General features: G+C 35.9%; 1 protein-coding gene across 2 annotated transcripts; it reads left to right on the top strand.

Moving 5' to 3' along the window:
- The first annotated feature begins 9,494 nt into the window (after positions 1-9,494).
- On the top strand, positions 9,495-13,526 carry LOC130976327 (uncharacterized). Of its 2 annotated transcripts, XM_057901169.1 has the most exons (4): positions 9,495-9,640; positions 10,462-10,594; positions 11,579-11,800; positions 12,073-13,526. In XM_057901169.1, the coding sequence occupies exon 4, from the start codon at positions 12,357-12,359 to the stop codon at positions 13,401-13,403; it is 1,047 nt and encodes a 348-aa protein (XP_057757152.1). In that variant the 5' UTR covers positions 9,495-9,640; positions 10,462-10,594; positions 11,579-11,800; positions 12,073-12,356; the 3' UTR covers positions 13,404-13,526. The 2 variants fall into 2 exon arrangements, with proteins under 2 accessions (XP_057757152.1, XP_057757151.1); XM_057901168.1 differs by lacking the exon at positions 9,495-9,640 and having other exon boundaries at positions 9,697-10,594.
- The last annotated feature ends 295 nt before the right edge of the window (positions 13,527-13,821 follow it).

Here is a 13,821-nt window from a genome sequence, read left to right as displayed (position 1 = left end):
TGATATGTCCTCCTCAAGATCGGAGTCCATATTAAGCCGAATAAAATTTTGTAATAAACAACAAGTAATAATTATTCTATTTTGTGTCTTGATTTGGTAGAAACAAGGACTCCTCAAAATTGCCCATCTCTTCTTCAATAAACCAAAACAACGCTCAATAATGTTCCTAGCTGAAGAGTGCTTGATGTTAAAATATTCTCGAAAGTTTCTAGGCGCATTTCTACCATAGGCCCATTCTTGTACGTGGTATCGAGTATTCCTATATGGTGCTAGAAACCCCTTGCAATTAGTATAACCAGCATCCACTAAATAATAATTCCCTATAAATTAAAAGAGACACATTATGAGGATTAAGAAAATTGTATGAATTAAAAATTTTGAAGTGTTTTTGTTACCTAAAATTTAACTATTACATACCAATTGGTATCTTGAGGTTATTACGACGTGAAATTGCATCTTTAAGGACTCTTGAATCCGATGCAGATCCTCCCATCCACTAAGTATGTACACAAAATTCATATCTCGATTGCATACGCCTAGGACGTTGGTTGATATTTTACCTTTTCTTGTTCTGTATCTTGATTTATCTTCTTCAGGGACAATCACATCTATATATGTTCCATCTAATGCTCCTAGACAATTCTAAAGCAAAGAAAGTGAAGGTTCAAAATTATCTCTATACCAAACCATATATAATACAAAATCACAACCGCATTTCTTCATTAGACGTACCTTGAACCATTTCCATCGGAGATCTATGGAGTCATCTGGAACAGGAACAGGCTTTGCAAACAACAGGCTTTGGACACGTAATACCGACGACAAAACTTTATTAAAATACTTACTTATTATTTTTCCTGACCTATAAAATCTAACTTGGAGTGAGCGATTTTTTTTATGATGAGCTAAAATTATTAAAAATATAATCACTTGCTCAGGTATATTTACATGACATTCATCGTTTAATCCGCCCTAAACTTTAAGTAGCTCACATAATCTTCCTAATGCATCTACGCTCATCCTTAATTCCCAAATACAATTCCTATCACCTCCTCCTATGATGCGGCTTAACACATTCCGTCTTAAGGGATTAGTATTAATTTCTCTATTCCTAATAAACAAATATCTCCTTCTCCTATTTTTCAAATAAAAAATGCTAACATCAAAATTAATATTGTGGCTGTCTCAAGTTCAATCTGAATCATAAAATAAAAAAAAAGAAATCGCCTAAATTGTTCAGATTGGTCCAATGATTCTATTCTTCCCTAACAACAGAAAATCATAATTTATTATAAAATAACATAAACACTAAAAATAATCAATAAGAATAAAAATAAAAACATAACCAACTAATTATTTTATTTTTGTATTCAAATAAATAAGAAGACTTCAATATATTTTTTTCCATTCCTTATTCCATTCTGAACAAAATATGTTCAATCATTCATTCACAGCAGAATTGTATAAATTAAAAATTTTGACACCAGAAAGACAATTCCTCATGTCCATATTCAATTTTTACATTTTCAAATCACAAACAATATAAACAAATAAAAATAAAAGAAGCCAGAAGAATCCAATAATTTAAAATAAAAAAATGCAAACGAAAATAAGTAACAAAGAGAAAAGGCAGAGTTATATACCTGCGTGACTGAGAAAGAGAAGAACACGTAAATTCCAAAAGTTGTTACAAGCTCTAATAAATAATTTGTTTTTGAAATGTTGTAGTTAAATTAGTTGAGCAAAAAAATGAAGAAGAGAAGCAGTAAAGAAGAAGAAAAAGAAACAAAGAAAAAGAAAGAAGAATAAGATGAAGTACTAAACCACAGAACACCAAAAAAAGAAGAGAAATAAGAAGAAGAAGAAGAAAGAGACAGAGAGCAAGAAGAGAAAGAGAAGAGACAGAGAGCTAGACTTGGAAAGTGAGTCAAAAAAAAAATCCAAAAAAGAGAAGGAAGAAGGAGAGACGAAACAGAGGGCATGGGAAAGATTACCTCGGAGGAGAAGGCTGCTGCACAACACAAAATTAGGGCTTATGATATGATTTAAAAAAGGGTAACAATGGAATAATAATAATATGTAGGGATAAAATGGAAAAGAATTTTCATTAAAAAATATGTGTCCACTTTGTTAATTCCCGTGTCCATCATTGTCCTTCATAAAAGAGTGGACATAAAAATTAAAAAAACTGTTCCAGAAACAATATGTCCACTGTCTATGTCTCTGTTACCAAACACGTTTTAAATATTTAATGTCCATGTCTTTGTGTACTGTCTCCAAAAACAAACGCTACCTTGCGGATGTGGACTCACTCATTCGAAGAGTATGTCTTCCCTTCAAGAATATCTTATTGTGAAGTGACTTGACTTCATATAATTTGGTGAAAGTATCCCAAATTTTTTTTGCTATCTTTTTCTTTGTTATACTTGATAAAACTAAGTCAACTAGTGCCAAGTGTAAGTTTGCAATAGCATTGTTGTCCATCTCCTTCCATTTTTTATCTATAATTTTAGTGAGTCTACCTTCAGTTGCTGTCACACAATTATCTTTTCTCATAATGGCTTTTATCTTCAATTTCTATATGGAAAAATTACTCCCACTGAATTTTGGAATTTCATATTTTGCCGCCATTTTTTTAGACAACAACTCGCAGCAGAAAAAAATATATTAATCAGCAACCTTTGACTCTAATACCACTGTTAGGTACCAGACAAATGACACAGCAAAATATAGAGATGAAAATTAACGCCATAATTTGAGAATTGAATCGAAGGGACTCCTCAATCTTCTGTCCAATTTTTCGATGCAACAAGATAAGAACTCCTCAACCTCAATTGTCCACATCATAGTTTTATCACAAAAAAAAAAGAGTTTTCAAACCTCTAAATCATTCTGTATATATTACGACTACAATAATTAAGGAGGTCACTACAAAAAAAGGCCTATGGTTAGCTAGTGAAAAGGGTGACCATAGATCTATGGTCACGGTTTTTTTACCGTGGCCATAGGTTTATGGTCACAGTTTTTTTACCTATATCTATGGTCACGGTTACAATTTTCAAATTCTGACACTTTAGGCCATGGTTTTTAACCATGACCATAGCCTCTATGGTCACCCTTCCTTAAAACTGTGACCATAGCCTTATTTATGGTCACGGTTTTGGCCGTGACCATAGAGCCTATGGTCACCCCTCCTTAAAACCGTTACCATAGCCATATCTATGGTCAGGGTTTTGGCCGTGATCATAGCCTCTATGGTCACCCCTCCTCAAAACCGTGACCATAGTCTTATCTATGGTCACGGTTTTGGCCGTGACCATAGAACCTATGGTCACCCCTCCTTAAAACCGTGACCATAGCCATATCTATGGTCACGGTTTTGGCCGTGACTATAGCCTCTATGGTCACCCCTCCTCAAAACCGTGACCATAGCCTCTATGGTCATCCCTCCTTAAAACCGTGACCATAACCTTATCTATGGTCACGGTTTTGGCCGTGACCGTAGGTTATCTATGGTCACCCTATTTTAAAATGGTGACCATATCTTGTTTTGTTTTATGAGCTTTATTTTTTTAAAGCATAATCACATCTCAAAATAATGATAATCACAAAATAAATTTAAGAACAAGAAATGTAAATCATAAAAGTTTCATTATAAACTAGATATGTTTAATTTTTAGTCTAAACAACAGAAATCAAAATAGAGTGCAATGTATCCAATTATATATAATACCGAATAAAGTCTCTTTTCAAAGTAAGTAAAATTAATTTCATATCATCTATGAACTAACATTCTACGGTAAAAAGTAAGTAAAATTGAACAGCATGAATATGACAAAGAATTTATTACTATATACCCTTTGTTTTTGTTGAGTCTTGAAAACTTAAGACATGAATGTAAAACTTGACAATGATCTAGTTATACCTTTTATGTTGTTTGAACTGATATTAGAGGCCAAAAACTCACAATGTCCAACTTTGTTTCTCAATTTCTCTGTCCCTTTCATTCACCAATCTGCACATGGTGCTGTAATGTGGAACTGAGATAACTATTTTCAACAAAGACAAAGGACTAAGTGTGAAAACTGAAAAGTCAAAACCAAAATGGATCATCTAATCAGCATATCCAATTAATGGCTCTCAAATAAGTACTACCAATAATGTCATGGCCAAACACTTTTCCATAACTAACTAACTAACCTTGAGATACGAGACTTCGAGAACTTTCAAATAGAAGCACTTCTTGCAAAGAAGGTCAACGCCAAGATCAGAAATCTCAAAGCACCACTTCAAGTTGAGGCGCTCTAATCTGCTGCAACCAACAGTGATCCTGGCCAACCCAATATCAGTGACACCTAGGCACAAACAATTGAAAAAACTTAGCTAATTACAAAAATTAAACTAATTAAATTGAAAAAAAAAAGAAAAGCAAGAAAACAAACTTACTTGGAATACTCAATTAAATGAGTAACTGGGTGAGTCACGAAGAGCTTTGAGAGCTCCTGAAAAAACAAAAAAGGATAAAACAAAAGGAAAAAACGAAAAAAAAACACAAAACAAAAAATTCAATCCGAAGCAAAAGGACCATCCACAATCTCAGCTATTCATAACAAGTTAACAACAGAGAATTACTATCTACTAACAAATGAACCTTAAAAAATAATGAAACCGTGAAACCACACATGAATTTGAACAAAAAAAACCACAGTTATTATTAATTTTAAAAAAATGCCGAAACAATTGAAAAAGCGTGAAAAGAGATTAACCTTTTTTTTCAGGTAGTTGAACGCGATTGAGGTGAGGGATGCGGCAGTAAGGGGTTGAGAGAGAGAGACAGCCAGCGATGAGTGAGGGTTTGGGAGAGTGGGAGTTGAGAGAGTGCCAGATCACAGAGTGTTGAAAGCTTACTCCTTGCCCTAAAATAAGCCAGTTTTGAATCAGACTTGAAAACTTTCAAAGTCCAGGAGTTTCAAACTGAGATTTTATTTTCTAGTCAAAAGGGGTTTACCAGATCGAAAGAATCCTGTAGTAAACGGGATTGATTGCACTTCCTTGCTGTTAAGTACGTCCCTCTTATCTCTTGCCGATTCTGAACTCCAGGAGTTTGGTAATGCAGTTGATCTTCTTACAGCTGAGAGTCCATCAGATAGTGAGGGTTCAGAGAGGAAGAAATGTCGTTCAGAGAGGGATAGTGAAGGTGAAGAGTGGAACTTACGAGAGAAAGGGGTAATTTGGGGGGGGGGGGGTGGGGGATTTTTTTGGGACGACGTCGTTCTGGACTTCTGGGGTTAGGGATTGAAAAAAAATTTTAAAAATGTGATTTTTAAAAATGGGGGGTGGGAAACGACGCCGTTTTGGACAGGGTACTCCATGCCTCTATGGTCATCATTTTTTAAAAAACCGTGACCATAGATCCTTTTAGGTAACTCTTTCTAAAAACCGTGATCATAGACCCTTTTAGGCCACCGTTCAAAACCGTGACCATAGACCCCTTTAAGTTACTCTCTAAAACCGTGACCATAGACCCTTTTAGGCTACCCCCAAAAACCGTGACCATAGACCACTTTAGGCCACCCCCCAAAACCGTGACTATAGACCCTTTTAGGTCACCCTTTTTTGAAAAATCGTGACCGTAGACTCTTTTTTGTCACTGTAAAAAACCGTGACCATAGACTCCTTTAGGTCACTCCCCAAACCGTGACCATAGACCCTTTTAGGCCACTCTCTAAAACCGTGACCATAGACCACTTTAGGTCACCCCCAAAACCGTGACCATATACCCTTTTATGCCACCCCCCAAAGCCGTGACCATAGACCACTTTAGGCCACCCCCCAAAACCGTGACCATATACCCTTTTAGGTCACCCTTTTTTGAAAAACTGTGACCAGAGATCCTTTTTTGTCACTGTAAAAAATCGTGACCATAGACCCCTTTAGGTCACCCCCAAAACCATGACCAAAGACCTTTTTAGGCCACCCCCAAAACCGTGATCATAGACCACTTTAGGCCACCCCCCAAAACCGTGACCTAGACCATTTTAGGTCACCCTTTTTTGAAAAACCGTGACCATAGAATTTTTTGAAAAACCGTGACCATAGATACTCTATGGTCACACTTTTTCTAAAAACCGTGACCATATCTTTTTTTTGTCACAGTCTATAGTCACGGTTTTTTACTGTGACAAAAAAAACCGTAGCCATAGACCCAAAATGTTGTAGTGGGTATTTATAATGGAAAAGTCTAAGGAGCTAGCAGTTTTATTGAATTTTGGCCAGCATGTAACCAGCAGAGAAAGGTGAGCTATTGGATGAAATCTCACACCAATTTTACACCATCAAATCATCATTGATGGCTAGTTGACGGCTAACAATTACAAAAATTGATGGTCCCTAACATTGCTCATTTATAATCTCTTATTAGATTAAAACAAAGAAAATCTTAAAGCTCATAAACATAAGTCCCAATATAATAATTAAATAAACAAAAATAAAAATATATCAAATTAAATTAAAACATTCTAAATAATACTTGAACTCTCCATATCACAAATATTCGAAGAACTTCGACAATGAACTATTCCTTGCTCTTGGGCTTCCTCGTATTCCTCTTGTTCTCCAATTCCAATGCCTTCCTCTTCAGTGTTTCTGTTGGGTCATCACGCCGCCGAAACGTCCGCATCAATCTCTGTCTAATCACGTTCATTCTTCATCTAGTCAATCACAACAACGTACATCCAATTTCTTCTTCTTGCTCCTTTCTTTACAACTCCAAGTAAAAAGACAAGATTGCCCTTGGTTCTCTCAGATAATTACACTTTGCACCTTACAAACTTGCTTGTTTTTACTTGGATTGAGTTCGAATTTTTTATTTTTAATATTGGAGTGGTAGTGATATTTTTTTAAAATGTGGATTGTTGGGGTGTTATACTTAAATGCGGGATCGTTTAATTAGAGAAGCAGAAATCGGACCGTCCGATTTATTAGAGGTGTAGAAATCGGACCGTCCGATTTGCAGAGGCGCAGAAATCGGACCGTCCGATTTGCAGAGGCGCAGAAATCGGACCGTCCGATTTGCAGAGGCGCAGAAATCGGACCGTCCGATTTGGAGAGGTGCAGAAATCGGACCGTCCGATTTGTGGGAGGTGCAGAAATCGAACCGTCCGATTTGTGGTAAAAAAAAAATTTTAAGGTACAGAAATCAGACCCTCCCATTTCTGTACTTCTACAGTTTTGAAAAACACCAAAAATTACAATGTTAAAGTATATCACCACTTCTACTTCCATAACAAAAAAAATTAGCCATTGAGTTCATCATATTATGGGTATTTGAATAAATAACCATTTTGAACTTTGAAATATTACTATTTTGACAAATGATGAGTTTCAAAAGATGCAGAAGATAAAATCATTTGGTAAAACTAGATCCTGTTTGATAAACTAAACTAAATATTTAACGTACTTAATTTATGAAGTCGTAATAACGATTAAATATTATTATTATTATTATTATTATGAGAGGAAATTAAAGGCCCTCAAGAGGAGTGGTTGCTGGCGTGGTGGTGGTGGTCAGAGGAGAAGAGGTGAAGGAGGAGGTCAGCGAAGGCAGCGAGGATGTAGTTATGAGTGTGTGGGTGGTTGAGAGAAAGGTAGCACAATAGAAGCTGCTGCAGATACTCGCAGTCTTGTGTGTCCCTGGAATGAACCATTTCCTGCATGGAACGCCGGAAATCCATGTAGGGGTCGAGGGAGTGCTTGGTGACTCCCACTCCTCCCTCAATTACATGCTGATCAATGATGGAGTTGGATTGGCTTGGTGAAGAGAAGAAGAAGCGCTTTGAGGAGATCACGGATGGCAAGTGAGGTGGTAACTCATCATCACATGTGTCAGAGTCTGCTGAAGACGAGTAGAGCAAGTTGTCGTCTTCCTCCATGCTTGATTGGTGTTGTTGTTTGGTGAAGCAGAGGTGAAGGCGTCGTTTAGAGAAAAACTTGGACATTCTGATATTCATTATTTAAAGAGTCAGTTTCACAAAACCACGGATTTTGAACTTTAAAATTATGGAAGTCTTTACAGGGATTGTTGTTCAAGCTTGTATTATATTCCTTGTCGCATTAGCTCTATAGTGCTACCTGTTTAAAATGATGCTCCGTGTTGACTTGTTGTGTTAGAAATAGTGGTTATCCAAGTTTGTGAATCATGGTACGGTGTGCTGCATGCTTATGGTCGTTGAAACTTTAAAAGGGAGCTAGTGCAGTACCACTGTCCCTTTTATATTGCTGAGGAGACACAGCGGCAAACGCGTCTCTTCCAATTCCTTTGTCAATAATGTATCCATATCCATGCATATGAATCTGCAATTTGTGATGGTTGCCAACTTACTTGCAAGTCATCGTGCATATCACATCAATGCATTTGCGTTAGATATAGAGCTGGCATCAACCAACACTACCTTTCATTATGTAATACATCCTTTTAATCATTCTCACATAGTCACATATATTTGAAATGAGAAACTTTTGGCTTCAACCGTTTTTGGTATTTTTAGCCATTATTTGATACATTCCGTTAGGGAGACAATGAACTATTTGTACAATGTATACAATGACCTATTGAGTTACAAAATAAACATTCTCCATATTATCTAGAATAACCATTCGAGTACGGGATAATAAACATCTTCCCGAAAAATTAAATTGATTTTAGGGTTCACCAAAGAACAAATTATTGACCTTTCGGATCTAGCGCTCTAATACTATGTCATGATACCACTCATCCTAAAAGTTTTTGCTGATAAAAAAAGGTAACACAAATAATTATATCTCTAATATTCCATAAATCTCTATTGTACACATTGTATGAATATTCCATTGGCTCCTCATATTTACCCTTTATTAATTTATGTGTACAAATTTTAAAAAATGTAAATATAAACGGTATTGATTTATGTTTGAAAATTCTGATAAAATATAAGTGTAAACTATATGTTTTTTTTTTTTGCATAATCTTTTTAAATATGTGTGCAAATTATTACTAATCAAGTGTTGACAAAAAATAATAATATTTTTTTATTATATAGCATTTCATTTGAAAATTCATATACATTGTGAAATTGTGCTGGTCCTCACTAATTTTTTAACAAGTTAAAGATAATTCCTAAATGAGAGATATTTGTTGTTATATTTTTTTTATTAATATTAGCTAATGTTTTGGGTTAATATTTTATTTTTTATACTATCAAAATTTTATGTTTAAAATTTATGATTTAGAATTAAAAATTTAATATAAAAATATTTTTGTTAGACAAATATTAATTTAAAATAATAAATTTTGTTAATCACTACACTATTAGTCTTTTTTTTTTTGGACTTGATTATTAGTCATTAATTCCTTATACATTTCCAAGTATGTTTTCCCGGGTTGATGCCATCCTCTTTAACGAAAAAATAGCCCAAAATTGGATGGGTAGTAGAGAGAATTGGTTAGCATTGGCCTGAAAAAAAAAAGGGATTAAAAGGTAACCTGGAGCTGGAAGGGAACATGAACGGTGAACCAAATTACTAATTAGGGTTCAAAGGTGCCCCGTGCCTTAATAGTTAAATGGCGGTGGCGAGTGATGCAACGCAACGCAACGCAACGCAGGTATACATCTCCTTTTGATTTGATTCTGATCTGATAGAATGAGGCAGTGACGATGGTGTTGTGCATTTGAGCATTGAGTAGTGAGCGAGGAGGAACATGGTGGCGAGGCGTTGTTTTTGTTGACGCAGCCATCTTGTTTGGTGTATTGCCCCTCTCGGTGTGAATGCCAACCTGAGCCTCCCTTCGATCTTATCATTAGTTTAAGTATGAGGCTTCAGCTCTCGATGCCTATGATTACTTCCCCTCTCTCCATTCCATTTCCCAACATACAAGCATCAACAACAACAACAAAATTCAAACACACAAACCATTCCCTCTCTTTTTCTCTCTCTCTTTCCTTTCAACGTTAATGTTATTGCAACTGCTTCTGCTTGTACTCTCATCATACTATGTATAGTACTACACTACTGCTTTTTCTTCTTCATCTTCTTGTTATTATGACGAGGCAATGATGATGTTCTCTTCAATTGGAACAGACTATGAGTAGGGGGTTAAGAGGTGTGTGTGTGATGGCGAGGTGACTCAGTGCAGTGTTGACGCAGCCATGCATGCATGCCTTCCCCGATTTCTTCTTGTCTGACAAAAGGCGAATCTGAGCCTCCTCCTTCATTCCCAACACTCGCTTTTCCTTTCATTCTTAGCAATCATGGACAACCAAGCACCAACATTCCTAACTTTATTTATTTATGTATTTCAATTTTCAAACTACTTCTTTCATGAATGGTTTTCTTGTCTTTCTTACTGTTGTTCAACTATTACCATGCAAAATCATCATCATCAATTCATCATCATCATCATCATCATCATCATCAAATTCGAAGTTAGTATGAAATGAATAAAACAGTTGATTGAACCTATCAAGAGCGCAAACTTGAATTTTGAAGAGATTGGTGGCTACAAGAGACTGAACCAAAGCTCGCAAAACAATTGGTTAATCAAGTCATCAGTGGCGAGGTATGCTCCGCCAACATCTCTTTTTGTTGGATTTTGCCTTGGTTGGCAAGTTTTGCTTGCCATGTGCAAGTCCGATCCTATTTGAAAATATAGATTTTCAAGCGTTCTCCATATTAACTGTGATATATGCTAATCATTATGTGGGATGGATGATTTTGTTTTAACTTGATACATTTATGTTTGTGTATTGTCTTTGGTATGGATATATGAGAAATATGCCATTTAATTGCCAGATGAGGCCATATTAATTTGTTATGTCCTAAAACTTGAAAGAACTGATGATGCTGTAATTGTGCTTTTTTAAGTCTAGCATTTTTTTTAATAAAAAAAAGAAAGAAAAGAACACCACTGAGCATTGCAGGAATAAAATATACAATTTCCACTTTGGTAACGTCCAATTGTTTTGACTTCTGACATTGTTTGGCCTATGAAACTTTTAGGGTTAGGATTCTTTTCATGGATCTTGCCATTTTTTCATATTGTTTCTTAATGTGTAAAAACTGGAATGGTTATCCTGAAATGGGTTAGGCTGGATTAAGGTGGTGACTTTTTACTTGCCAAGACATTTTTGTCTCTAGCGTTTGGTATCTTTTTTGGGTATTTATTTATGGTACTTAACAGAAGGAGAAGACCATATGGTTTCATATCTTTCTTGGTTTGCAGTTCCATCTTAAATATATTACAGATGCATTCACAGAGATGGATGATACACTGAATTGATAATGTCCAGTAGTTATATTGATAATTCCTATATTGTAGCTCTGTTATCTTTGGCCCTTCTAATAAAATGTTTGCTTATCAAGTTGAATTTTGTCTTGGATAAAAATAGTTATATTCACTGTTCAATTGTTTTGGTATGTACAAGTATATATGAGAATTTCTGCAACATCTATTGTTCAAAAAAACCTCAAATGAACACATAGCCAAGACAACAAACAGAACATAACTTTCCTCTTGTCTTCCCCTTCTTCGAAAATCTTCTAGCTTCCAATCTTCATCAACGATCTGCATAGGGAGCTCAGCCTTGCCTTAAAAAATATGAGCGTTTCTAGCTTTCCATATTTGCCACAAAAGGTAGGCTGCTTGCAGAATCATCTTTTTTCCATCTCCATGGGTCTGTGTCTTGGTTCAAGTTGGGGATTGCTAATCCATCCAGAGTGCTGCCATATAAAAGAGGACTGAGGACAATTAATCAAGCAGTGTAAGGTATTCCCTCTGTTTTTTACACACTTTATTTTTTACAAAATCAAATTGTAACACTTTAATCCTTTCATATATGTTACAGTATCTATTGTTAATGCCATATTAGATTTTATATATATATATTTCTTAGGTTATTATTAGATCTTTTTCCTTTATGGCATTTACTTGATCATATTTTTCAGATGAAGATTCGATTAGAGCTAATATAAACTGAGTGTAAATGTTTATAGTTTAATAGTTAAGTATTGATGTGTAAAAATAAAATCTATGAATAGGAAATTGGAAGCAAAATATTGATGGCAGCGCATGAGAAGACAAAGGTGAAAGCTCTTCGCAAATAATTAGAATTTGGACTTTGCACTACATCTCAAATTTTATCGGAGACAAAGAAAGGAAGGCGAAAGTTTGAGGTTTTACAATCGCCAGTCTCAGTTTCGCGCAATTTCTGTCCCTGCATGCCAACTGTTCGGTGTTTTGCTACTTTGAGAGCTTTAACATTTTGGGTCGTGCTATTCTCATGTAAACAGAGCCATCCACTTCTGTATCCAAAACTCCGAAGATGGTGTTCTTCCTCTCAACAAGTGCGGCTTCCTTATACAACCAACGATTTCTGTTGAGAAAATCCAGTTTCTGGTTCAAGTATCTCACCACCATTCCCAATAAGGATGATGGCCATGGAGCTGCATCTGTGCCACCTTCTGAGAGCTCCACTACCCTTCATCTTTCACCATTTTTATCCAATTTTGATCACCCTCCAAGTGGATATAACATAGAGCTTGTAGATGGTGATGCTTGGGGTGTCTCATCTGGGGTGGCACAAGCCTGGCCAGGAAGGCATTCGACTACATCAGCAGCTACTACATTTGCACACCATGGTATTGATGAACCCGATGGTTGTAACCCTTCTCATGTTGAGGATGACATGGATTTGGAAGATATGGATAACATGAGGCTTTGCGGGAATCTGTTCTATAAGCTCGAGCTCAGTTCCAAGGAGTTTGAAGAGTATGATTTAGAGTTTCACCGCAAGAAATCTTCCAAGAAGAAAGACAAGAACAAGAAGGAAAACACTAAGGAAGCAAAGAAAGCTAAAGAGTGTCCAAATCCAAATGTGACTTCCAATTCCAAAGATAAGCTTCCCAAATATCATATCGCAACAAGAAGCAGAATTGTTATGCCCCGGTTGGATGAAATTAAAGATGTTTCTCCGGATAACAAGAGGCAGAGGACTCCCACTTTTAACCAGCTTACGGGTCCTTATCATGAACCATTTTGCTTGGACATTTACATATCTAAAGGCTCTGTTCGTGCTTGCATTGTTCATAGGGTAACTAGCAAGGCTGTTGCAGTGGCACATTCCATTTCTAAGGATATGAAGTTTGACATGGCTTCTACCAAGAACAAGACCACCTGTGCTGCTGTGGGTGCCATTCTGGCTCAGAGAGCACTGGCTGATGATATTCATGACGTTATTTACACTCCAAGAAAAGGAGAAAAGCTCGAGGGAAAACTTCATATTGTTCTCAAGTCTATCATTGGCAATGGCATTAATGTGAAGGTAAAGATTAAGCAAACATTCAGGAGATCAATTAACATTATCCACTGATTTTAAGCATTTTGCAACTGTGAAGTGCCATTTTTTTATCCCACCCCTTGTAACATGTGAACAAAGTTTAGTATCCCTTGTAACATGTGAACAAAGTTTAGTATTTAAATAAAATTGCGTGCACTTCAGTCTTGACCCTAGGTACACCACAATCATGGTTTCAACATTTGATTAGAGTCAGATCTATCTGTTTTATGCATCAAAGTAAATGCCGAAAAATTGGAATATACATTAAAGCAGTAATTATAAGGAAGACAGGAGCAAGAGAACTCAATGGCATTGAAGAAAATTCATTAGCAGGATAGAATTACATCTAAAAAAGTGAAAAGTAGATTAGTAATTTGAAGTGGCTAATATATTAAAATGATTTAGATATTAATATTCTTTTTATATGTGCCTTGTGAATAATTTTTCAAAT

Source organism: Arachis stenosperma, chromosome 4, assembly GCF_014773155.1.
Source record: "Arachis stenosperma cultivar V10309 chromosome 4, arast.V10309.gnm1.PFL2, whole genome shotgun sequence".
Classification (NCBI taxonomy): Eukaryota; Viridiplantae; Streptophyta; class Magnoliopsida; order Fabales; family Fabaceae; genus Arachis; species Arachis stenosperma.
Note: the sequence above shows the minus strand (reverse complement) of the source record. Positions and strands in the feature narration are given on the sequence as shown.